At 42.9% G+C, this 26,415-nt stretch overlaps 1 protein-coding gene across 13 annotated transcripts in view; it reads left to right on the top strand.

Annotated features, from left to right (window-relative positions):
• VWA3B (von Willebrand factor A domain containing 3B) overlaps positions 1-26,415 on the top strand; it is a 247,173-nt gene that overhangs the window by 20,190 nt on the left and 200,568 nt on the right. For all 13 annotated transcript variants that reach the window (XR_013389397.1, XR_013389396.1, XR_013389395.1 and 10 more), the window contains 2 exons: positions 4,776-4,945; positions 8,569-8,684. Coding sequence is in view for 9 of the 13 variants with exons in the window: in XM_077915129.1 (XP_077771255.1) it covers positions 4,776-4,945; positions 8,569-8,684 (286 nt within the window). In the remaining 4 variants the exon portion in view is untranslated. The remainder of the gene's footprint in view (positions 1-4,775; positions 4,946-8,568; positions 8,685-26,415) is intronic.

Below are 26,415 nucleotides of genomic sequence, written 5' to 3'. Positions count from 1 at the left end.
GCCCTATATTGGTGAGGTGTGTAGAGTGGGAAGAAGAACTGGTTCCCCTGAGGGGCTGCTCCTCTGCCCTATGCCCTCATGCCCACCCCACTGAGTTTCAAATTGATCCACATAGCTGGAGTTTTCTATAAATAGAAAAGATATAAGGTTTAAGAAACTTTTGAATAGCAAATCTCAGTACCCAGACTTTTGCTAACAAGGATAATCTGCTTGGGTTAGCATCTCCCATGAGTGAGTCCTGAGAAGAATCCGGAGAGTGAGTATAATCTTGATTAGGTTAACATGGAAGTTGGGTTTTTGTACCTGATCCACATGAGGAGGAAGGGCCTACTGATGCACTGGGTAAGGGTGAAGGAGGATGCTCAGAGGCTGTTGGCCTCCTCCAGAAGTGGGCTTTGTACCCCTAGTTGGGTAAGAAGACTGATGAGGCAGGAATGACTGAGGGTGAGCCTTCGAATCCAGAGGCACCAGGCAGTGTGGGGTCTGCTTGAATCCCAGCTCTGATGGCAGCATGTAGAAAGCACTACTGATGGACGAAGTATCCTGTTGTGTCCTGTGCCAAAGGGCCTGGCTTATGGGGAAGGCAGCCTGTGGGGTACCGAGGCAACATCTGGCAGTTTAGAGGGGCTGCATTGTCCTCAGAGCCCAGGTATGCTGTCCAGTGCAGGGTGTCTGCTCTGCAGTGTCTCGTGGTCCCAGGATGCATCTTTGAGAGGTTGGTAGCTTTCTTGGCATTAATGAGGAGGGAGGGATATTGTTCTGGGAGGCCCTGGAAGGCCTGCTAATTCAGGTTATGAGGAATTTTTGGGAAAGAAAGGGCTGGCTATCCAAAGCCCTGATTCCCAACTACCTAAGAAGGCTAACTGAGGGGGCTTTGCTCCTACTTTCAGCAGAAGGCTACCTGCCCAAAGGGTCCCTGTGTTTCTTGTGTGTTGTCTCAGCCTCTTTTCCATCCAGCTGATAGGCACACATTTGTTTATTTAAAACAAAAATCCTTTTCACTGGTAGAGTAAATGGGTGAATTAGAGACAGACCCGTATGTTTCCATAAGGAACCTTCACCACTAGATAGTAAACTAAAGGGCTGGCCATACCAATCACAAGCTTGGCAGTCAGCCAGCCAGGCATCAGATCTTTTCACCTTGTCCCTAAAAATGACAGTGCCTGGCAAGGGCTTGATAAATGTTTGTTGGACATTGAAGGAATGGAAAATAAACATTGTTGAGATTCTTGAGGTTGGGTCTAGATGTGAGTCCAAGAAATTCCCATTCCCCAAATAATACAGATTTGGGTTTTTGGAATTGAAGGGTGAGAGTCTGCATGTGGGACCAGCAGATGAATTTGCTGAGCTTTGGGTGGAGACAGGGACCCTGAAGCCTGGCAGGCCAGAAAGTTTGTGGTAGTCAGGGGTGTTACGAAGGATTAGAGAACTGAGCCAGATTGACATCAAGAGGACAATAACCACTATGAGGGTATCAGAAAATCAAAATGGGCTGAATAAGGAAAGGGCTACCCCAGGTATAGGGAAAATCTGAAAGTCAGATCCAAGGTCTGGAGTTGGTCAAAACTGTTGAAACAGCCAAAGTTTGATGAAGAACAAGACAGAATTTTGCTAGGCTTTTCATTGCTGTTCTGGTTGACTTTCATTCTTGGAGAGTGGAGTTTTTTACAGCCAGAGGCTTCTGACAGGCTATAGCAGAGGACAGTCAGGTAGAAGCAGCTGCTGCCAGTCTGGTTCTCTTTTCCTGCAAACCTATGTCTGAGAAGATGTCAAGGCCTCTTTAGCTGGGCTAAATGCAGGTTGCTGTGGACAGCTGCAAAGCAAATGACTGAGGCAGAATAAGACATTTCAAGTGGAAACAGAAATGCTCTACCCTATTTTATGTTGTGTAGAATGACAAGAGTTTTTGACTCACAGTAAAATAACTGAATGGAACCCAAAATACTTCCTATATCTTGTGCTATCCAATTCAGTACAAATTAGCATTTAGGGAAATGCTGGTCAGTGAGAAAGTTGCTCCCGGTCCTGGCTGCTGCTGCTAATCCTCAAGACCGGCCCTTGCCCTGAGATGCTCAGAAGTACTGGGTCAGGGGAGAGGATTCCACTGAGGACACTTCCCTTGAACCATATAACCTCACCCAGTTTTTGGTCAGTGATGTTGATATCAGGGGTGGGAGCCTTGGATGGTGTGGGAGCCAAGGAAGTGAAAACAGTGCCTGTCTCTGGCCACCTTCCTCTCTCATAATCTTGCTCGCACAGTTCTGGGATTCACATCCGTCTCTAAGAGGTGACTAGCCTTGCCATGATGAGCCAACAGAATCAACTGCAAAGGCAGAAGCTCGTGGGGTTAGGCAGCTGAAAGACCAGGTCAATTAACCTGCCCAGACCTCAGTTTCTTCATCTGTAAACTGAGTGTGGTAATAAGAATTCATTTTTCCATGGGACTGTTGTGAGCCTTGAATAAAATAATTCATGTTGGCTTATCCCAAAGAGCAGATGACCCCAAAGCCAGGTCACTTTAAAAGGCATTTTGCCAGTTTGTGGGGGATGGGACTAGGTAAGCATATTTGCCTTCCTCTTCTTTTTTTCTCAGTGTCATTATGTGAGTGGAAACGAGAGGCAGGAAGGCAGTGTACAGGAGTGGATTGGGGGTGGGATAGGTGGTCTCATTAGAGAGCATGTCCCAGGAAATCCATAGCATGGATAACTGAAAACATAGGCAATTAAGAAGCTGAGACGTGAACTTAATAGTGAATAATCCCATAGACTGAGTAAAGACTCACTCCTGACTCACTGCTGGCTACTGCAACTTTTAGCTTGATGAAATCTCAAGGGAAAAACATTTCTGCACAAGGATTTCAGACTTTTAGGTCATCGCCAGAGCAGAGCAGCTGAGTTGGCATGATGTGCAACAGAGATGTAGCATGTCAGAAGCCTTTGACGGACCACCTAGAGATGTTTGTCCTCACTCATTCCCTTGTTGAACTAACAAATCTTAGAAAATACTCCCTGTGTCTGTTCTCCTCCCTTGGGCCACATGTGACTGTAGATCCTTCTGTGAGGTGGAACCTGTTGCCAGGGTAAGGTTGGGCCTGGACTCAGCCAGAGCACTAATAACAGTGTGGCGAAGGGGAGCCTGTTTAACATATCTCAGCGAGATAACGAGTGACACAGGGGGAGAAGGGAAAGAAAATGCATTTGTTGGGAGAAGAATATTAGTTGCCTCACATGGAATGTGGAGAACTCCATTTCTTCCTTCTTTCAGTGTTTTTTCTGCCTCTCGGTAAATGGCTGAAAGAGAGAAACATCGTAGCTCAGTCTTTACTTCCCATTAGGTCCTTTTTTGAAATCAGGGAGTGGGTTTGAAAGGCCCTAGAGAGAGTCATGGGGTGGGGTGGGCTTTTCTGGTTGTCGCTGGAGTAGGCTGCTCCCAGCTCCACCCCTGGCCGTGGCCTCACTCCCAAGCAGAGCCCCCGGCCACCCTCCTCCCACTGCCTCTTGGGCACAGTCGGCCCCAGCTGCTGCAGCCAGGGTGGCCCAGCCAGCTGGGAGGCTGACCATGAGTCCTCTTATCTCTGGGCCATGTGTGTTTCAGCCCCAGGTTTGAAGTCAAATTAAGGTACCTGACTGTGTACCATCAGCTAACAGGGGTTTGTGATTAGAACAGAGAAAGGCTCATGAGTCCCAAGAGAGTGGTGACATCTATTTATTCCTTCAAAACCAGTGCATTTTCTGGAGTTTCTCCCCCAGGTATCTGTGGAAACAATCAATTGGGATGTTTTAAGGGACAGATGTAGATGATATGTACTCTTAGATCTCTCTGGGTTTTAACTTTCTGAGATATATGCATACATATGTGGAGGTCTTCTTGTTTAAACTCAGTCACGAGGTACACTGCATTACCTTCCTTTTTATAAGTGAAAAACTGAAGCTATATCACTTGCCCAAGTTCACAAAACTCGTTGGTGGTAGGGATATGAAACACCATAGAAGGAAGAATCCTTGGGAAGAGCAAGAACAGTGGGTTGAGGCTGGGGTGGGACCCTGGTCACGGGGCCCCCCTTGGGTGGATTTTGTGTCTCTAAGTTAAGCAGAGAGCACTTTGGGATTTTCTCCTGCCTGGGTGAGGTGTGCATCTCCCAGGTCCCTGGTGGAAGGTTGGGGTGTGTGTATGGTGGGGCTCCTGACATGGATTTGTTCATTCTTCTGTTCTCCTCGTGGCCTGGCATGGTGGCAAGAGTCAAGGCCCAGTGTGTATAGACTTGGCTCCTGACATGCTCCATGAAGTCAGGACAGCCTCATCTTCCCAGGCATGTGTTTCCCTGTGACAGGAGAGCAGAGCATGAACCAAGTGGGAATATGACCTCCTAACCCCTTACTCTGCCTCAGGCTGAGGATAGATGAGTTTGTATTATAGAATTCTGGCATCACCATGGGAAATGGTTAATAAGCTTCCTGCTCACAGTGGCTGTGCCACTCCTGTCTTATGTATCAATGGACTTGGTGGAAGATGTTTTCCATGTTGGCCAATCATATCCTTTTCATATAATACCTGAGACTGTGACCATTGGCAATAGACCATCTTGACACCAGGCCTTGAATATCTCATATCCTGACTTTGGCCCCCTAATGTCCTCACAAAACTTGGAGCAGTGCTGCTATTCTTGCTGTCCTCTACACCCAAAGGCCATTTTGTAGAAATTATATTGCCAGTGAATCCAGTACAAGGCTAGGGCACGTCAGGCAGATAAACTGTCAGTATTACTCTCTTACAGATTGAATCCATTTACTACTTTGTGGTGGGAGATGTTCCTGAGCAAACCAAGGGGCTTCTGCTTCAGAGGGCTTTGGAGATTCCATGCCCTGTCTGCACGGTGTCCTTCAATGCCAGAGGAGAAGGCACTATAGCTTTCTTGAAGGATCTGAGTGCCAAGACCCACAGCAGGTAGGCAGAAAATGTGTTCTTGAGTGGCAGTGAGTGAGCTGCCTGCTTCTGCAAATCAGCAGTAGTTTTCCTAACCAATTTGTTCCTGTGTTATCTTCTTTCCTGTTGCCTTTCATCTCCATGGCTTTTTCTTCTCTTCCTTGTATTAATCTTGCCTTATTCTTTTCTGTAAGTCTGATGCTTTGACTTTAGGGGTCCTTGCTGACCTGGAGGAGACTGCTCCCTCCTAAGCTAGCTACTTCCCAGAGAGCTTAGATGACTCACCCAGGAGTGCACCTGTCATATGTGAGCTAACTGATCCAGAGCCTGCTCTGGTGCCTGCAGGCATTCACACTCAGAACTGCTATTCCCCTGCACTAATCATGCCAGGGCCAGGTACCAGACAACTTGGCGCAGCTCCTACACCCCAGAACCCACTGAAATTCTTCAGTTAGCCAATTCTGAACCTGCCTGCTCTGCCTCACCCATTTTATCCTGCAGAATCCACAATAAAGGCTCTTTCTCCTGTTTTTGCCGTGTTCCCTCATGCCTGCTGACTGGCCCTGTGCTTCCCTGTGTGGTGTGGTGTGCCCCCTTATCTTGGGAACTATATTAGTAGTCATTTTGGGTCACCATAATAAATACCACAGACTGGATGGCTTAAACAAGAGAAATTTATTTCTCACACTTCTGGAGGTTGTAAAGTCCAAGATCAGAGTACTGGCTGATTCAGTTTCTGGTGAGAGCTCCCTTCCTGGCTTGTAGACAGCTGCCTTCCTAACTCTAACCTCTCATGGGAGGGAGGGAAGGATGGATGAAGGGGGAAAGGAGAGAGAGCGAGCGAGTGCACAAGCATGCCTGTAAGCTCTCAGGTGTATCTTCTTAAAAAGATACTAATCTTGGGGCACCTGGGTGGCTCAGTCAGTTGAGCATCTGACTCTTGATTTCAGCTCAGGTCATGATCTCAGGGTCCTGAGATTGAGTCCCATGGGGCTCTATGCTCAATAGGGAGTCTGTTTGAGATTCTATCCCTCTCCTGTGCCAACCCCATTCCTGCTCACTCTCTTACACACTCTGTCTTTCAAATAAATTAATAAATAAATCTTAAAAAAAAAAACCCAAAGGATACTAATTGCATTGAATCAGGGCCCTACCTTTATGACCTCATTTAACATTAATTACCTCCTAAAGGCTGTATCTCCAAATATGGTCAAATATAGTTGCATTGGGGCTTAAGTCTTCAACATATGAATTTGGGGGGTGGGAGATACACTATGGTCTACAGCAGCAGCTGTGAGTAGCAAACTGTATTTTCAGTGGCAGTTAAACTGATTCAGTGGCCTCATCATAGCTGAGTAATAACTGAATCTACATTTTTAAAACGTTCCCACCCTCGTCTGTGTGTATAGGTTTAGGTCTCTTGTGGAAAGAGATCAGCTACTTAAGTAGTTGTAAGGAGAATCCTTACAACTTGCCTCAGTTATCCTATCTGAAGTGGGTACAATTTCTGCCATTGAGCATTTGTTCCCAAATTTAATTGCTCATCATGTTTGCCTGGGGAGCTTGTTAATAATTCAGAGGTCCAGGGCTTCACCTTACAGGCTGATTCTACATAATAGAGGGGATCCTGGGAATATGCATATAATCATTCATTTTGCATAAGAGCTGCCTAGAGAGTTTGTTTAAAATGCAGACATGTTGCCCACAGCCCCAGAGATTCTGATTTTTGGGCTCTAGGGGAGGGCCAAGAATATTCATTCTTAACAGGACTCCTGGTGATTCTGAAGACCACTGCTCTGGCTCCCATGAAATATTTTGAAAATTTTTTAACATTAGATGTTTGGCTTTAATTCTGGGTTCCCAAATCCCAAATACAAGGGGTCTCCCTGTCCTACTTTTGCTAGTGGAGAGAGTAAAAGGCAACTGGCAGGACCACCTGTCTTGCCGGTCCCCTGCTTAATTCACATGGGGCACTTTCTCTGGGCTGGGGAGAGGTTGGGGGATAATTTAACATGGGAGAAGCTGCCATTCAGCTCCTGACTTCTAGGCTGTGTACAGTTGAGTGTGAGTTTTGCAGAAATGATGACATGTATACTATGTGCTTTCCTGTCCCTGCTCTGGCCCTTGCAAGTGCGTCCAGCTCACAACCGGTGGTGCTCTGGCCTGCCGCACCCCCTGACAGACCCCATGTCTCTTGGTCGGCATCCGCACACCTTTGGCTGTTGAAGTGCAGTTACTATGGAACTATAAAGGGTGTGCCCTGAGCTGCTCAGCTTGCAGGGAGGCTGGACTCTTGCTTCCCCAACGCCTGGGTCCGTGTCTGAACAGAGCCACCAGCCTACAAAGCAGGTTTTGCTTTCTGCACAGATGAGGGTGTATTAGCCAGAGGAAATGCCTGCCCCTGTTTTCTTTTCTAATCCAGAGAATGGATCAGAGAGTAGGAAGTCCTGGGCACCAAAGGCCTTGGCTCTCAGGGTGTGGGACCTGGCGGGACAAACCTCAGCCATCCCCCCTCTGCCTTGTAAGAGGGTCACAGGACAAAGTAAACTGGCCATTTCTGCTCTGGTGGAAGGACCTGTGGGAGGCAGGCACGGCCAGATTAAGGGTCCATTGTCTGCATGAGGGGCTTTTGGAACAAGGCTGGCTTATTGATTTCCTTCAAGTCCTCATTCTAGTCCCACCTGAAACCCTTTAGAAATAGGCCTGAGTCTTTCCATGGCCCAGGTGAAGCCCCCACATCTCTCCTACCATTTGTGCATCCATCTCTCCATCCCAGCCCCTGCTTGAGGATTTTCTTCATGCTGAGGAACAGGCAGAGGCAGAACTCTTAAGGGGCTGGAGGAGCATTATCCAGAGATCTCCTATTAATCTGAAAGAAATTTCCTGCCATCACCATCTTTTTGGATTCCAGATAATTGGTGTCAAGGGTGTACTTAGCCCATCATTTTGTAGACTACTCTAGGGCTTTTTGAGCTTTAAGGTGCCCATGAACTCCCCAGGGATCTCGTTAAAGTGCTTATTCAGCCTCAGCAGATCCAGGTAGGGCCCAGGAATGTGCATCCCTGACCAGCTCCCAGATGCTGCTGCTGCTCATGGGACCACATTTTGAGGAATCAGGCCCTAAAAGCTTGTCCACACAAGAATTCTTTTCATTAGTGCTTCTACTTAGGTTTTGGGGAGGTGCGTGTTTGCCGAGTTAAAGTTGACTGAAGCCTATCAGCAATTGGCAGATGAGCTAATGGTGCCTGTTGTCGCCAGCTTTCAACACTGAACCCACAGGGCCATGGGCACTGTTGGGGCCTCATTAGACTGTTGGCTTGTCAACATGGTATTGACATGATTGAAGCCTGGGAACAGAAGGATAAATATAAAGCAGAGGATATCATTTTTCCTGGGTCAATAAATACCATTTGCTTGGGCTAATTACCCTCTAATGAAGAGAAGAGTCATCCGTTAAAATCCTAACACATTTACAGTTCTCTCTTCTCTTGCCTGCCTGTCTTTTGTTTGGGGGAATTGACCAGGTACAGAGAAAAGCCGTGAAACATCTAAGATGCTTGGCACCACAGCAAGTTCACGGTCCTGGGAGAATGAATAGATGTGTGCACTAGTAGCCTAATGTTGCAAATCTCTTCATGTTTCAGATTCCACGCATTTGCAGAGAGAACAGAGTGTGTGGAGTTTCCCGCATTTGCCATAAAGGATGGTGACAGTGTAATTCCTTGGAATTTAAGGAAACTAAAGGGAAAACCCCCTCCAGGTATCTGGGATCAAAAACCCCCCACGCAACAACACAGTGTGGTTTGTATCTTAGTAACTTCAGATTTTCTGCATCTTTGGGAAATAAAGCACTAGGTAGGGACTCACGGTATCTTTTTTTTATTATTTATATGGTCCAGGGCAGTTCATGATATTAATGCTGAGTTTGTCAACCTAACAACCAGGTATAAGTTGATTACCACCAAGGGAAGTGGCCTAAGTAATAGGTGTTGAGCTACTGGAGAACCTTCTGGAGATGTGGTCCTGATGTGTCAGTACTGGACTTAGTGCCTGGGAAGGCAGGGCTGCTCTGCTGTCCAGGTGAGCTGGCTGCTGTAGTGAGGACACCCACAGTTCTTGTGGGTTCTCTGTAGCTCCGCCCAGTGACAGTAGTGCTTGTAGATTCATGTGTGGGATTGACCTGCCTCTTGCAAAGGCCAGGGCCCCACAGAAACCTGTGGAGGCAGAGTGAACCTCCCCCTTTCATTCAGAGAGGATGATCAGAGAGTTTAACAAGCATAGAGAGTGAGGTCACAAAATCAGAACTAGGTTCAGAAAAAACCTAGTGCCAGAAGGTTACTCAGAAAACCAAGTGGTGAGAGTTTCTTTGGGGCTGATGAAATTGCAAAGTGACAAAGACACCAAGTGAACTCCACCAAGAAAAGCAGAGAAGGAAGCTTGTGTTTGAGTGTGAGATGCTGTGGTGTGATGGCAAGTAGTGGTCTGAGAGGACCCATCCCCACCTCCACCTTCCTACTCATTTTAAGTCATTGACAGAAATCTCTAGCTTCAATATAAGGCAAGAACTACTCTTGGGAGGAGCGAAGAAGCTACAGGATCTGCTTGACCCTGTCATCTGCTTGACACGGTCCTCTGTTTACAGGATGGTAGGGAGAGGCTCCCCAGAGAAGGGCACTGGGCCTGAGGAGGACACAGTTGCATTAAGGGGTGAAGTGGTCAGGTGGAGGCCAAGGCCGGGGGTTGAGTCACAAAGCCTGTCCCCTACACACACTTTGTGCCTCCAAGTAAGTAGGGGAGAGCCTCCTCTAGAGCTCAGTGGTGCTTATGGGTGGTACTGTTTCAGGTACCTTATGCCTTTATTGTGATGGTGAAGTGGCTATCTCCAGAGAATTTGAAAAAAATGTCAATTGTTAAGCAAGGTTACTGCTAAATCAAACAGAAAAAAATTAATTCAGGATATATACCATGCCTAGGGAAAGTAATTTGCCAGATTAAACCTCATGGGCAATGTTTCAATCAGGGTAAATAGTGTGAGGTGGGACCCGTTCCCCAAGACATGCCAGTTTTTGTAAAGGGGTTCAGTTCTGGGTTATGTGTTCCTTGGCAACTTAGTTATAAAGGGAAACCTATCTGGCCATGTAGCTTTACATTTTCAGCATCTACCATCTCCCCAACCCTGTGACTCATACAAATTAAATTATAGATTAAAACATTTTCTGAGGCTGAAGTGCTCAGAGTGTGGCCTGCCGTTCTAGTGCCATTTCAGTGAACCCACGTTCTGAATTTGAGGAGAGATCCCAAATCCTAAACATACAATCTTGTCTCCTCTATCCATCACAGTGTCCCAGAAATGCCAACATTGCATTTCTCTCACTCAGAAACTGCCCAGAAATCCCTGACAGGCTCTTCTGGAAAATGTGTGGTTTCCAACCTGATCCACAGCCTCAGAGGTAGACGATCAATCCCTCTTGCTCAGTGCCCTTTCCCTATTTCTCACCCTTGGAAAGCAAGCATTTGCCAGTGTGAGTTCACTTGGGCCCCTCTCCGGCCTGGGGAGGGAAGACGCCCCCTCAGGAAATCCTGCTCAGGGGTTTTTTGTGGCTCCTGTTGCATGGAAAGAGACTGTCAAGTGAGGGGTTGGAGGAACACTGCTCAGACAGCTGACCTGGCAACAGGAAGAAATTCCCTGCTATTACTGACTTTCTGGACTCCAGATAATTGTCTTTCAGGGTACAATTTCCCATTACCCCATGCACTACCCCTGTGCAGAAAAGCTGTAGTCAAGATAAATAAACATTTAAAAAACTGTAGTGAAATAATGTAACGTAAAGTTTACCATCTTAACTGTTTCAGTGCACAGTGCAGTAGTGCTAAGAATGTTCGCATTGCTGTGCACCCCATCTCCAGAATTCTTCTCGTCTACAAACCTGAAACTCTGTGCGGGTTAAAATGACAAATCCCCATTCTCCCCTCCCCCAGCTCTGGCATTTACCATTCTACTTTCTGTCTCTGAATTTGACTACTTAGGTACCCAGGTCTGGTATTGGTCATTTTGTGTCTGGCTCCTTTTACTCAGCTTGTGTCCTCCAAGTTCATCCATATTGTAACAGGTGTCAGAATCATCTTGTCTATGTATAGACCATATTTCTTTGTCCGTTTATCCATCAGTGGACGCTTGAGTTGCTTCCACCTTTTGGCTACTGTGCGGAATGCCGCCGTAAACACGCATATACGAATATCTCCTGGAGACTGCTTTGAGTTCTTGGCATATATACCCTAAAGGGAATATCTGGATCACGTATGTTCATTCTGTTTTTAACTTTTGAGGAACGTCTGCATCGTTTTCCATAGCGGCTGCTCTGTTTTTCATTCCCATGGACAGTGGGTACTCCACATCTTCTCCAGCATTATTATTATTATTATTATTTTTTTGGTTTTTGGTTTGTTTTCTTTTTGGTTTTGGTCAGTAGCCATCCTCCTGGGTGGAAGGTGGTATCTCATTGTGGTTTTGATTTGCATTTTCCTAATGATTAGTGATTCTGGGCGTCTTTTCATGTGCTTGTTTAGATAATATTACAGTGCAGTGTTTTAAAAGTTCAAAATTGATGCTAAAAAAGCCATGGTGATCAGAATGTCACAATTTTAAATAAAGACAGGCTCCGGCATTGATGTGTTAAGTCATAATGGAGCCTGGGGTAAAGGGAAAAATGTATGCCTCTGTATACATGTTTTAATTTATTATTATTTTTTAAAGTATTTTGTATTTATTTGAGACACACACACACACACACACACACACACACACACGCAGAGGGAGAAGCAGGCTCCATGCAGAGAGCCTGACATGGGACTCGATCCCGGGTCTCCAGGATCATGCCCTGGGCTGAAACCAGCGCTAAACCGCTGTGCCACCCGGGCTGCCCTAATTTATTATTTTTAATGATTGTGTCTGGGTTATTAAAATAGTTGAAAAGTATTGAAGAATTAAGATACAGGTGTATTGAAATGATGGTATTTTAAATTTAAATACTTTGGGAGTACATTTATAGCTCTTGCTGAAGTTTTTTTTTATCAATCAAGCATGGTTACTGCTTGCTCAATCCTGTCCCACCATGTAACCTCACTTTTGCATAGGGCCCCTACTTTCTAGCTCTGTCTTGATGTTTGCTGCCTCTGTAGAGCAACACATATTCACTCTAAATTGAGCCCTCAAAGATGCCTCTCCCACTGCCTTTACTTGGGTTTTTCCATCCCCTCTGCACATGTATTACCTTTCCGAGGACTCTTTCCTGACCCTCCTCTGCTGCTCTTCCCCTCTCAGGCTGCTTGTGAGGCATCTGCTTGTGGCTAATGAGTCACCACCAACAGGACAGCATCTCTTAGTGATGGTTTGGGAAGGGTCCAGAAACCAGGGCAGCCAAGAATCTCTTTATAAACTCTGGTATGCAAGATAGAGCTGTTAAAAATTTCATAGTCTTATTTTTGTCACTACCTCATTCCCATTTTCTCACACATTAGGGAGAGTTGTGCAGACTGTTTTTCCCCTGCTGTGGACATCCCCTGAATCCTGCAATCACAGAGTAATGTAATGACAGTAATGACAAAGGGAAAGGGGTGTGTGTGTGTGTGTGTGTGTGTGTGTGTGTGTGTAGGGTGCAGTAGTGATATTGGAGAGGTCATGGCATGGTCTCAGCCATCTACATTTCTGAAGCAAATCTCCACCTTTCAAGAAAGGAATGGTTTGCCACCTGCAAGAAGATAGGGCTAGGTCACTGAATGGCCCTGGGCTCTCCGCCATCGGCAGCGCTGGGATGGCCAGGTCATAATATGCCGGGCTCTCAGGAGTTGGATGTGGGAACCTGGGCGCTGGGTGGGCTCCTTACCTTTCACTTCTGGGGATGACTTCCTGCCTTAGAGAGTCTGCCTTCTCCCAGCGCAGGCTCCATCACCCCCAGATGGGCCCTCCTCACTGTGGAGAACAGGATTTTTGGTTTAGATATAGGAATTGTGGGAGATTAATTCTGGCAGATGACGCCTACTTGAAGCTGTGATTCTGTGCTTTCCATCCTCACAGCCATCCTTCCCCTCAGCTTTCTGCCTGGAGCTGACTGGGTCCCTGCCTGCGTTCACACTCACGGGGCAGTGAGCAACAGCACTCTCCTCCCGTGCTTCTCTCCATGTAGGTGTCCTGCCTCTTTTTCTTTTTTTTCTGGGCTTGACTATCTGTTGGAGAGGAGGAGGGGTACCAACAGAGCCTAATTACTGTGGGACCAGTGTGGTGCTGCCTCCGGGAGCTCTTCTGAGCCATCCGGCCCCCCTGCGGCAGGACTTCCCTTCTAGTTAATGAGGATGGGTTCTCTTCATGGTCTTTATATATCATGAAATATTCATCTCATCCATAAGCAAAATAAAACAGAGCCATTTGAGCTTCCCTGAATTCTAAGCACTTTTTTTTTTTTTTTTTTTTTTTTTTTAAAGAAAAGATTCCTCTCCAGGACTGGGTAGTACTTTCACTGTTCTTGCCTGGGCCAGGCTTCCCCCTCCCCCGTAGTCCCAGGCATGTGTCCCAGGCCACCTCTTTGATGGCAGGTTAAGATGTGAGTCAGATGGGCAGGTAGCAGGGTCTCCTTGTGTTGGTGGCTGGCTCCTGAAGAATCTGTGGACTTTAGCTTCCTAATCCTCTACACAGATTCTATGATTCTGTGATTCTGGAGGTAATCCCATCAGTCAAGGGAATAGACAGAGGTGTGTACCTGTGGAAACCAGTCTATAATCACAGAATCACAGAATCCCCACTGAGCAGGGAGCCTGATGCGGGACTTGATCCCATGACCCCAATATCATGACCTGAGCCAAAGGCAGATGGTCAACCACTGATCCACTCAGGTACCCCAAATTATATCTTTAAATATTTGTTCTGTTTCATTGGTTTTTATTATTTTAAAGTATAAATTATTTGTTATTATTTTCAAATTTAAGAAAAACTTAGACATTGCTTGGTATGTGCCAAGTACTATTCCAGTCTCTTATCAAATTTTAAGTCATTGGGTTCCCTGGGTGGCTCAGTGGTTTGGCGCCTGCCTTTGGCCCAGGGCGTGGTCCTGGAGTCCCAGGATCGAGTCTCACATCAGGCTCCCTGCATGGAGCCTGCTTCTCCCTCTGCCTTTGTCTCTGCCTCTCTCTCTCTCTCTGTGTCTCTCATGAATAAATAAATAAATAAATAAATAACCCAAATTTTAAGTCATTTAATCTTTATAATGACCCTGTGGAGTAGATACTATTATTATCTTCATTTTAGTGATGGAGAAACTAAGACAAAGAGGTTATGAAGCTTCTGCAAATTCATATAGCAGAAAGGGCTAAGATTCAGACTCAGTTTATTCTCTTAACCTTTGCATCATGCTGGTTTTCTTCTTCAGGGACTCATTTTTTGTGTAAGGTATGATAGATTTCCATGGACTATCATATCTATCATTTTCCCTCTAATATTTTATTTTATTTTTGAATTTTATGTATTTAATATCTAATATTTTAAAAATACTTATGTTCATGTTCACCTTCTCTGGTTTCTTACAGTGAGTTCCATAGTATATTTTCTTCATTGAATTTCTACCAATTTCATCTGTGATTTGGTTTCTTCTTTCCTGAATATTTCATCTCTTCCTGTTTATTGCCATCTTACTCTTGAGTTCTTGTATTTTTGCTTCATTTTCTTCCTTCTTTGAGATGATGGCTTCATATATATTTTTTAACTTATGGTGAAATATTGATCATAATTTTTCATGTGTTTCTTGATAACATTTTTAGTGAATATTACTCATCTCTTGATAGTTTTGCTGTTCTTTTTTTTCATTATAGTAGCCTTGTTTGGATGCTGTGTGCATCCTTTTTATTATTCATAACTAAAGAGAGATAAGATAGATATCTGTATGGAGGTTGTATGGGAGATAGTGAGGCAGGGGTCTGTGCTTCACTGCTCAAAGGCTTGCTTCTCTGCTGCTCAGAGAGAGAGGTTCCTACAAATAAGTCTGTGCTGGGTGACACTTTGTGAAGCCTTACCTCTTCTGCTTTTCTCTAACAAATAGACTTTTGCTATAGCCCTTGTCATTGAGGTTCAAGTATCCAGTGTTGCCAACCAGGCACACCCTTGACTTTGGGTGGGTCCTCCACTTTCTAATACCTGCCCTAGCTGTCTGGACCATTCCAGGTGCACTTTCTCTGTGCTTACTTCACAGCTTCTGCCTATTTCAGCTGCTCTTGACAACCCTTAGCTGGATGTTTGGTGGAAGAAGGCAAATGTGTTTTCTTTTTTAATTCTCATACTCACCCCCCATAATCTTTAGGAAAAAGAAAAGATACTGAGTTATATAGTTGTGTTTATCCTGGAAGTAAAGACTAAGTCTGGAATGTTCAGAGATGTATTAAAGTGAGCTCTAAAACCAACGTGAAACCTGATGTCTTCATCTTTTGTATGGGGTGGACAGTATCTTTCACTTTTTCTTGTCACCCATTTATGTGTCATGTATTATGTTACCAGTCACTTTATTTATATAAAATTAATAAAGTATCATTTGAACACTTAGCACATCTTTTATCAACTTCTCAAATTCCAAAATATTTTCCAATAGGTTGGCATAAAATTCTGGTGTTTTAAAGAGTACAATTTGTAAATTTTAAAAAAGTAACATTTTAGGTCATTTTTTTCCCTTCCCACTATTTCTTAGAAACCATGATATATCACTTCTAATTATTGGGTGAGAGTGATAAAGTGTACTGACCTGCTCAGTGTTTAACTCTTGTTACTTTAAAGGGTTTTTTCCCAAAATGATTAAAACTGGTGTGTGTGTGTGTGTGTGTGTGTGTGTGTGTGTGTATGTGTTGTTAGGTGCATTATATACATTACCTCATTTAATCCTCAAAACAAGTATGTGAAGTGAGTGGTGGTATTATTCCAATTTTTCAAAAGAAAAACAGCCTTTGAATTCTTTTTTAAAGTTACATGACTGGTAAAGAGACAGAGCAGAAGGTCTGAGCCTAGGCTGTCATAAACATTATGCTTTCTTGCACTGTGCATAGTGTAGACAATTTAGAAAATACAGAGAAAAAGGAAGATAAATATTGTTGCCACCCAGAGATTTTTACTATTGAACAGACTGGTGTATTTCCTTCCAGTGTTCTTTATTGTATACTTTTTAAAAGAAAATTAAAGCATCAGCATCATATTATGTGCCACTTTGAATATTGCATTTTCCTTAATATCATAGCAAGTATTTTTCCATGTTCTTATAAAACTTCTGTAAGTGATATTAAAAGATACACAATTTGACTTTTGACCAACACAAGGGTTAAGAGCATCAAACCCTAAGCAGTAAAAAATCCACATTAACTTCTGACTCCCTGAAAACTTAACTACTAATAGCCTATTGTTGACCAGAAGCCTTATGATAACAAAAACAGTTGATTCACATATTTATTTTTATGTTATATGTGTTAAATATTGTGTTCTTATAATAAAGTAAGCTAGAATAAAGAAATGTTTTAAGAAAATCATAAGAGAAAATGTTTATAGTACTGTGCTGTATTGAAAAAAAATCTGTGTATAAGTGGTCCCACATAATTCAAACCCATGTTGTTTAAGGGTCATTTGTACTTCATTAAAGTGGTATACTATGATTTTATAAATCACTTGTTGTTGGACATTTGGGTAAGTTTGAATTTTTTTTGCTATTAGAGATAGTAAAGCACTTATCTTTTTCTGTGGTGTATTTCCTCCTGTATTTTAGACTTTTGGGGGAATAGATTTCCTAGTAGTGAAGATACTGGATCAACATGTTTGAACATTTTGATTAGTCTCTTACATGGACTTGCTTTCCAAAAACTGTTTTAAGTTGGTATAACTCAAGTCAACAGTGTATGGGGAATCTCCATTTCATGGAAACTTAATTTGCATAAAAATTGTTATCTCATTTATATCTGAATTTCTTCCATGAAGAAACTAATGTCATTAGTAGTAAATACTAGTGGAATTGGACATTTTTGTATTTAACTTCCTTTATGAAGTACCTGCTTGTCTTTTGCCCATTTAAGTCTTGTATTTCTTATCATATCACGTGAACTCTTTGTATATTAATGACATTAACTCACCAGTATTATTACTTATTGATAGTTTATCCTAGTTATTGTTTTCCTTTTCATTTTGGCCATCATTTATATGCACCCTTAAAATTTGCATGGCAAGTTCAGTCTGTCAATTCTGTAACTTCTTTGTGATTCCGTATCTTTTCCTTTTGGTCTTTATGGCCTGAATTGAAAGTGAAAACAAAGATCTTTTTGGTCCCTCTAGATTTGTTTTTGAGGTGTGGTGTAATGTAAGGATTGTAAACAGATTTTTCCTTAAATAGCTAACAGTTGAATTCACATCATTCATACTCATGAACCTTTATCTTTCTTCACTGATGTCTGTGGCTTCCTTTGTAATATATTGCATCCCTGGGTGTAGGCTTGCTCCTGGGCCATCTGCCCTGCTCCATTGCCCTTTCCTGTTCTTGGCTTTCCTTTCTGGTGGTGACCTTTTGACATTAATTGGTCTTTCATCCTGCCCTGGATATTTATTGTAGATGTGAAAAACAAATCTGCTGTTATCCAAATCTTCATTTTGGGTGTTACCGGACTGAATCTTCTGAGGGGAGAGCACGTGTGCTTGGTTTCTGTGCTTCAGTAAATACTTACTTGTTTTCTCACAATATCCATGGACATTTTAAGGTTTTTATTTTTTGTACATGATACCTTTTTCTTTCCCTCCTTTCTCTTTTTTTCTTTTCTCCAGTCCTCTTCGCACACTATTTATTAATATAGTTTTGGGGAGGTCCAGTGGTACAACTTGAAAGCAAAACAAAAGATTGAGCTGTATCAGTGGTTTGCTTACTACAGCTTGTCAGTGTATTACATCCTTAAAGAAAATTTGGGAGAATAACGTTGGCATTTTTACTTATCATCAAGTAGAGATGGCTGTAATTATTCTCTAAAGTTTCCAAAGTCATTTAGAATGCTCCACCATAAACTAACAGAGACTGGGTAAACTAGATGCATTGCTACAAATTCTGATTTCATTTTATTTTGACATTTGATACTTATTGGCAAGTAGATATTTATAGGAGTCTGCCTTTCTCACAATGGGTTTAATAAAGAAATTATAGTAGTATCTGCAAATAAATTAATTATGCATGAATTATTACCAACTTTTAGGCTTTGTATTTTGGGGTAATTCCTTACATCAGCCTCTTCCTCTAAGAAAGTAAAAACTAGTTGTAGGCTGAGAGCAATTTTGTCTTGTTTCTTATTTCGTTGCAAAGACAACAATTGATATATCATGTATAGTCCTTTATTCCGCTCTTGCTTTGGGTTCTTGTATGTGTATTAATTCCCTGGAAGAATTTCCCTCCACATTGAAGTTTTTCCTGTTTATTTTTCTAGGATGTTCTTTTCAGGTGATGGAAAGCTTTTCCATTGTTTTGACAGAGACTGCTTAGGATGGTACATTAAATAGCACATGACATTTTAAGTTGTTCTTACATTACCTCCCAAGTGTTTAAGGTCAATCTTCTTTGACTGTCAAGAATGTTTAGAGAGAGGATAGGAAGGGGACTAGGGTTTGTGGCACGTCCTGCGTTAGCCCTCTTGAGCAGTTGTGCAGATGGTGGTGGCTACCCACCTCAGGGATCAAGAGGAGATTGCCTCTAACCCTGATTCTGTGGCCAGGAGCTGTCTAAAGACCTTCCTCCTGGACTTCTTTTATGGGAGAACTTTTATGGGACGAGGCATAGCCTTTTGTTCCCCTTGCCCTCTGGGATCCTCTGACTGCCAGCCCTGTGTTTGGTTTTCCCCAATCAGCCTGGATGAAAATTCAGCTCTTCTGTTATTTCCTTCTACTGCCCTTCTCTCACACTTTTCATTAGGAGTGACTTTAAATGCTACTGACCCTCTGGAAGTTGAGAAAAAACTGACATACATCCTCCTTGGCTCTTCCCTTCTATTTTCTCCTTTTGGGTTTCTGAAGCCTCTCACCATTCCTTTTTAATCCTAATGATGTGTATCTTGTAGTTGGGGTTTTTGATCTTCTTGGACCTGCTGGTTTATAGTTTCCATCAAATTTAGAAAGATTCAGCCATTATTTCTTAATCACAGGTCTATAGGTCAACTGTAGTTTGGTGAATCTAGGATGGACTTATCCTTTCTTAACTGGTGCTATCCAGGATATATTCTTATTGTCATGAATAGCATGAGCACAAGAGCCAGGCCAAACCATGCAGCCATACGTAAGGCCCCTGCTCATGTCATGTCCACTAACATTCCATTGGCCAAAGCCAATTACATAACTAAGTCCAACATCAGTGGGATGGGGAGGGAAGTAAATTTTTGCTAACAGCAATGGAAGCTTTCACAATCTTTTCTTCTTGTGTGGTTCTTTTTTTGGTTCTGGAAAACACTGCTGCTGGAAAGTGAATCAACTTTGGAATTAGACCTAGATTCAAACCCTAGTTTTGCCACTAACTATTTGTGTGACCTTAGCAAGTTACCTAACATTTCTAAACTATGTTCCCTCAGTTGTAAAAATGGTAATAACAGCATTTACCTCATACGGTTTTTGGGAAAATTAAAACATGTAACACACATGGAACTGTCTAGTGCAAAGTTGGCATTCAGTTAATGTTAGTTTCCTTTTGGGATTCCAAGTGGGCTTTTATTGCAGATACTGGTTCTAGAAAGTAAAACAATTTGACATGATACAAAAGCCTCTGTCATAAAGAATATTTTTAGAATAGTCATGATATTAACCATTTTATTTTCATTCACAATGATGGATGAGAATTGGCATTTGGATCCAGGAAGTAATACAGTACTGTTCAACTATGTCCTGATAGGATGAAAGTCCATTTTTAAGGGAGTACCCATTCTTCTGGTAGAAGTAGTAAGTAGGACTGTACTATGGGGCCTTTTCTCCATGCCTTTGTCCTACTTTCCTGTTGTCAGACTGGACTTAGGGAGAAGCTCGAATGGTGCAAGAATAGTTGTAAATTGGATGTGGTAGTTTTCAATTCTCAGAAGCTTTTGTGTAGATTGTTCTGGATGGGGTCTGGGTTATTGCTCTTTGGGGAAGTAGCTGGTACTTTCCAGTGACTATATCTTTTTTTTTTTTTTAAAGATTTATTTATTTATGATAGACATAGAGAGAGAGAGAGAGAGAGAGAGAGAGGCAGAGACCCAGGCAGAGGGAGAAGCAGGCTCCCTGCAGGGAGCCCGACGCGGGACTCGATCCTGGGACTCCAGGATCGTGCCATGGGCCCAAAGGCAGGCACTAAACCGCTGAGCCACCCAGGGATCCCCCAGTGACTATATCTTAATTTTTAAGGGATATGGTCCTAATCCTATGGGGAGCTGGCCACTCCTTAGGTTGTGAAAGCCCTATGAGCCTCAAGTGAGGGGTCTATTTGGTGGTTTGGGATCTCCCTTTTAGGAAGGAAAAAGACTTCTGTTCACTTGGGTTTGGAGCAGGCCTTATATTTTATATTGGTTCTCTTTTCTGGTTTTATCCTTGAAAAATTTAATTAAACTAAAATGGTAAATATGCAATAAGAAAATCATGTTAGGGCTGCCTGGGTGGCTCAGTGGTTGGGCATCTGCCTTAGCCTCAGGTCATGATCCCAAGATCTGGGATCCAGTCCCTCATCGGGTTCCTGTGAAGAGCCTGCTTCTCCCTCTTTTTATGTCTCTGCCTCTCCCTTTCTGTCTGTGTCTCTCATGAATAAATAAATAAATCTTAAAAAAAAAAAAAGAAAATCATGTTAGAGTAAAAATGTCCACTTAAGGGCATCAGGCTAAAAAAAGGAAAGAATTCTGGCATTGATGTAGCTCTCCTGGGATCTAGACTGATTGATGACACTGAAAGTGGACTTAATTTAGATGGTCTATGATGTCAGGCTCTTCAGAATTGGAAATTCAAGACACTCCTATGGTAGAATGAGCATCCAGGCTGACAGCCAGGGTCAGAGCTCAGAGCTCCCACTTCAACCCAGAGCATCACACTTTATACCTGAGGAGCAGATGGAGGAGGAGTGGGGTGGGGGGAGGGAGGAGGAGGAGAAGGAGGAGAAAAATGAAGAGGAAGAGGAGGAGGCAAACTAGACAATTGGGGCAAAGTTGTAACTTCAACATGGTTTCATATATACAACCAAAAGAGCTATCAGCTCAGGACCCTCTCATGGTTCCAGGAGGTCAGAGATGGGCAGCACAGCACCTTTCACTTATATCTGTACCCATGTCAAGCATTGGTAATGAATTCCTCATCGTCCTTGCCACTGAGCAGCACTGCCCTAGGCCTCTGTATCGCTCGCTGGCCAGCCTCTAAGTGAGTGGAACTACAAACAGTTCACTGTACTCACCACCATATTGGCTCTTGACTCCAAGAAAACACTTTTCAATGAATAAATAAAAAGGAGTATCAGGTAATAGGAAAAGGCACTGTTTTTTCTGAGAATGTTTTTGTTTGTGTCTGGTATTCTTGGCAAAATGGAGTCAAAAAACCTGCTCAGATCAGCTAGTTTTATTCTGAAGTCAAAAAATGGTATAGCTGTAAAAATTTGGCTGATTCTACCTTTGGAAACTGTACTTTTCTGTGTGTGTTGGTGGAGATAAATGCATGAACTAAAACTAAATATTATGAAACCAAACTTTATTTACTTTAAGATATGTTCAGGCTGTTAGGCTTGGAGAGAAAAAATAACCAAGTTGTGTTCTTGGAAGGCACTTCCGATCTTTAATTAGATATTTAAAGTTTACTGGCCCATCACTCAGGCTTGGCATTGCCTCTTTGTTTCTAATCTCTGATTTAATTTAGAAGCACTGATTGTAACTTACTGACAGCAGGAGGCTCTCTCAGAGGTCTTCTTTCTCCCTAGAACTCAGTTTAATTCAATGGATGATGCTGGAGCATCTGCACTTCCAAAATTGTTGTCACATTACAGTTTTCAAGGCTGAGAGACTTTAATTATCTCTGGAGTCCTGCTCCTTCCAATAACGGTTAGCCTTGAATTTCTGTGAGATGGTGCTCTGGTTAGTTAACAAGCATTTGTTCAACATCTTCTGTGTCTTTAGAAGCTCACAAAGGCTGAGGAGGAGATTCTGAAGGAATAAAAGACAAAGTTCCTATTCAGGAAACCCCAAACTTGTAGAATATTAATTATACTTCTGCTTGTTGATTTAAAACTTGTCCTTTCCCACCATAACTCCAGGAGCCCAGTTTAGGATTTAAGAATTTCCCACCTCCACCTCTACCTTCTTTTTCCCTACCTCTGGTAGGTGTTAAGGCCTAGTTTTCCTAACCAGAGAGTAAGACACTTTCAGGGCAGGGAACCCCTGTATCCCTTCCCCTATAGTGGGTTTGTATTCCAGGTTCCTTTGTTATTCTCAGCTCCTGGCTGCAGTATAGCCTGTCAGCAGGATGCCTCCACTGTTCACTGTAGTCCTTTCTTGGCACCAGGCAGTGGTGGGCACAGCCCAGTTTTCTGGTCACCAACACAATCAATCTTTTAGAATCCCACTGAAATAATTGAGTGGATCCAGACATCTTGCATCACCTAACAAAATATATGGCATAGAGTAATCCCTCAAGAATCTCTTAAAAATTAAAATGAATTACTAGGTAAAAGAACTAGTGTCAATTTCTGATTACCTTTGAATAAACTTGCCCTGGATTTGAGGGGACATTTGCTTTTGAAAGTCAAATACCAGGCTGAGCTCTGGGGATACATGTTGAAAAAGGAAGTCCCTCTCCTTAGGAAGTTTATGCTCTGGAACAGCCTATTTGGAAGTGTCTACCAGCTGTCAGGGATGTATCAGGGAGAGTGGTTATAGAAACAGATAAACATAGTTCTGTCTTCAAGGAAATCACAGTTGGATAAAGGAGACAAACATGCAGATAGCAGAAATCCAACACTTGAGAGCTCTCAGAGTTAATAACCCATGAGGCTGTCTTGTGGGTGACTGCTAATCCCAGTGCAGGCAGATACCAGCTAAACCAGCAGGTGTGTGTTGCTACTTGTCAGAATCTCACATTAGGCCCTGGCCTCAGAGACACAGCTCACCAACCATCATCACCTACATATCTGAATTATAGACCAGGTGCTTTTCATCCCAGAAAGAGATGAGTCTATAAGCCCCTTGAAGGAAACTAAGAACAACCAGCACATAACAAATGAGATTTGCTTACATAGATCTTGTATTGTGATCATTTATGAGGATACACAAGGACAGTGTTCAGTTGGAAAGAGAATGGGGAACTTTGGAGACAGACAGACCTGAGTTGAATCCTGACTGCGCTACTTATTAGCTGTGTGGCCTTGGTTAAGTTTCTTAATTTCTCTGAACCACACTTTGCTCATCTGTGAAATGGGGGTGATGATTCTTACTTATGTGATCATTGTGAGAATAAATGAGGCAGTATGTTTCAGTGTCCAGCACAGTGGTTGGGACATAGTAGGCACAAAGTAAATTTTAGTTTTCCCCCTTTTCTCCTCCTTTATGCATTATAAAGGAGGCAATATAAAAGACATTTAATCTAAAATTAACAGCACTATTAGAAATTGTGGCATGTAATGAACCATATCGTGAGAATGGCTTGGAGTGGGTATCTAGAAGACAGTATGTCAGAGATTCTCCAGCACTCTAAAGGGAAAAAGAGCTCTAACTTCTTTGGAGAACACTTCTTTAGGGAAGGAATAGGGACATCAGGGTATTAGAATCTTGTTCCCAGAAATCACTTAACTTTTTTTCCCCAAGCCTATTTTGTATAGAAATAATTTGTTTGCATGCCTATCTTGCCTTTTAGACTAAGACTTTGCAAATTTCATTGCAAAAGAATCACTGGAATGCTTTTAAGAGTACAATTTCCTGGAGATCCCCCCCTCCAACCTAGAATGTATCTTGGGTATGGCCTAGGAGTTTACACTTTGATAAGCACATTGGGGGTTCTGACACAGGTACTGAGGATCACACTTTGGGAAGACTACACTGGAGTAAGAGCACCTCAAAAGCTTGGACTGTTTCCTATTCATTCTGTATTTCCAGTGCCCAGATATAATAGATATTGATTGAGTTTGGTTGAATAACTGAGTGAATAATGATTCTCTGAGAAGATGTCCTATTGAGAAGAGGATCTTTTACAATAATTGGCTCCTTGGGTCCTAGGTCAGTGTCTTGTGAGTTTGAAGAAAATAATTAGTCTGCTAAAACTTGTGAGTAAGACCCAGTCCCTGGTAGCCCACATGACCTATTTCACAAAAATGGGCTTTTGTTGAGGACAGGTGGCTGAGCAGATGCAAGCCTGGGGTTGCTCCCTCAAACAGTAGCTCTCACCTTACTATTTCTCTGTTGATTCAGGGTTAGAATTGAGGGTTAGAGACGAGGGAGCAGCTCTGTGACCGTAATGCATTCCTTTTGTGTACTGTAGGTCCCTTAGGACCAAGAGAGGTTCAGGCCTTTCTTTGATGGAAAAGATGAAGAACAAGAGTTTTAACAAATTTTCTTTAAAGGAAACTCATAAAGTTCTCCTGAATTTTACTGTTTCATTAAAACACCTCTTGATTTGGTGCCTTTTAAAGGGTATTGCCTATTCTAAATTGAATAGATTTATTCAGCTAAACATTATCCATGGGCATTTGGGCATTGTTTCTTTAGATATTGCTTCTCTTTCCCTGTGCCCATGTCTTTATCCCTGCTTGCCCAGTAGCACCCAGAGCCTGGGGCCAACCTTCCTCTTGAGTTTGGTGGAGAATAATGATGGCTTATATTCACGTTTTCTAGGTGAATATTGGATGTGAGACTGCATTACATTTGTACTTTACAATGTTCCACTTAGAAGAGAGAGGCCTCAGGAGATAGTATCACACCCACTTATTAAGAGTTGCCCATACTTGGTATTTGAAATTACTTTTAAGACATCGTGGCCCTTGTGAGACATATATATTCATTGCTCCAGGGAAATGCTAGATGTTTATCCATTTGGTGAAATGACTCTATTTTCTTTAAATAAATTAGTGGTTAATTTCCATAGAGTGACTGAGTGCAGCTGCCCACACATCTCAGTGGTTGGGCGGTGGGGCCAGATCAAGCCAGAAACTGTTCTGTGACCTCTCAACACCAAAACATCTTAATCTGGAATTTAACTCAAGTAACTGGGGATTTTCCATTGCAACAAAAACTACTGATTTCACCACTTGCATTACCTTCATAGATGTCACTTTCCCCTTTCACTGGGCCCTTATTATAATTTTAGATCTCTGGGGATTTTATTCACCTCCTAGTTTATTATGGTTAGAAAAAGACATTGCATTGCTTTCTGTAAATAGAAGCACGTGCTGCCTCTCCCTGAAAGTACTGCCTTTTGATAGTTCAGTTCTTTTAGAGTCTCACAGCTGAATAAGGAGGTTAGAGCTGCAGCAGACAGCGGTCTCTACCCACGTAGGTCAGATCTTCACCGAGGAGTCCTGGGCAGTGGGGAGGGATCACAGACAGATGAGCTGCACTGGGACTAGGGAGTGGTCTGGGATTCAAGGTTGCTGATGGGGCTTTTAGTTTCTGGATTGCCCTCTCCCTGTGGTACATTAAATTGTCCTGGGAGCAGTGTCACATCTAGCTGCTTTTTGAATTGCCTTTCCTCTCCTGCCCTTGGAGTGCTAGTGTTTCAGATATGTGGGGAGGAGCCTTGTGTAGCTGTGGCAGGGAAGATCTAAAAAGGAAGGGACGTACTGTTTGAGGACACGACATGTTATTATCTGGAATACCTAGGGCACAGTCATGCTTAAATGATGTGAGTCTGTTACATGCTACTCAGAAGAATTTCTTGCAATATTGGGACCTAAGGCAGGTCAATCCTGAGGCAGGGCAATTCTCTGAGGAAAGAATGTATTAGGTGCTCAGTCATTGTTTCTTTGTAATAAGGACAATAAAAACAAGGAAGGATAAGAATTCTTGCTGAATCCTGGATCCTGTGCTAAGTGCTGTGGAAGATACAAAGAAAGAAAGACACTGTCCCTAAATTTAAGACGTTTACCATCCAGTGAGTGAAGTCAGCCCATGTGAACACAGGCAGTAATCCAAGCCAATGTGCTCACACCATAGGAAAGCTTTAGACCATAGCTCTTGACAGCAGGATGACTGGGGACATACTGCTGAGTGGTGAGCTATGTTGTAAGCAGCTGCATACTAAAAATAAAGTGTCATGTTTATGAAGGATTGACTTAAATTAGACTGGATTCAAGGTCATGTAAATACTCTTTCACCATCACTGGCTGATACTTCTTTGTCTTCCTTGGAATTGAAGGTGGGGGTGACAGGCAGCCAGGAATTACATATACTATGAGCCTATTTAATGATGGGGTGGGGGGCGGACCTAAGAGTGTGTCCTGGCAGCAAAAATGACTGAGAACAGTGGTCCT

This window comes from Canis aureus, chromosome 11, assembly GCF_053574225.1.
Source record: "Canis aureus isolate CA01 chromosome 11, VMU_Caureus_v.1.0, whole genome shotgun sequence".
NCBI lineage: Eukaryota > Metazoa > Chordata > Mammalia > Carnivora > Canidae > Canis > Canis aureus.
The sequence above is the reverse complement of the archived record's forward strand: the minus strand, read 5'-3'. Positions and strand labels throughout refer to the sequence as shown.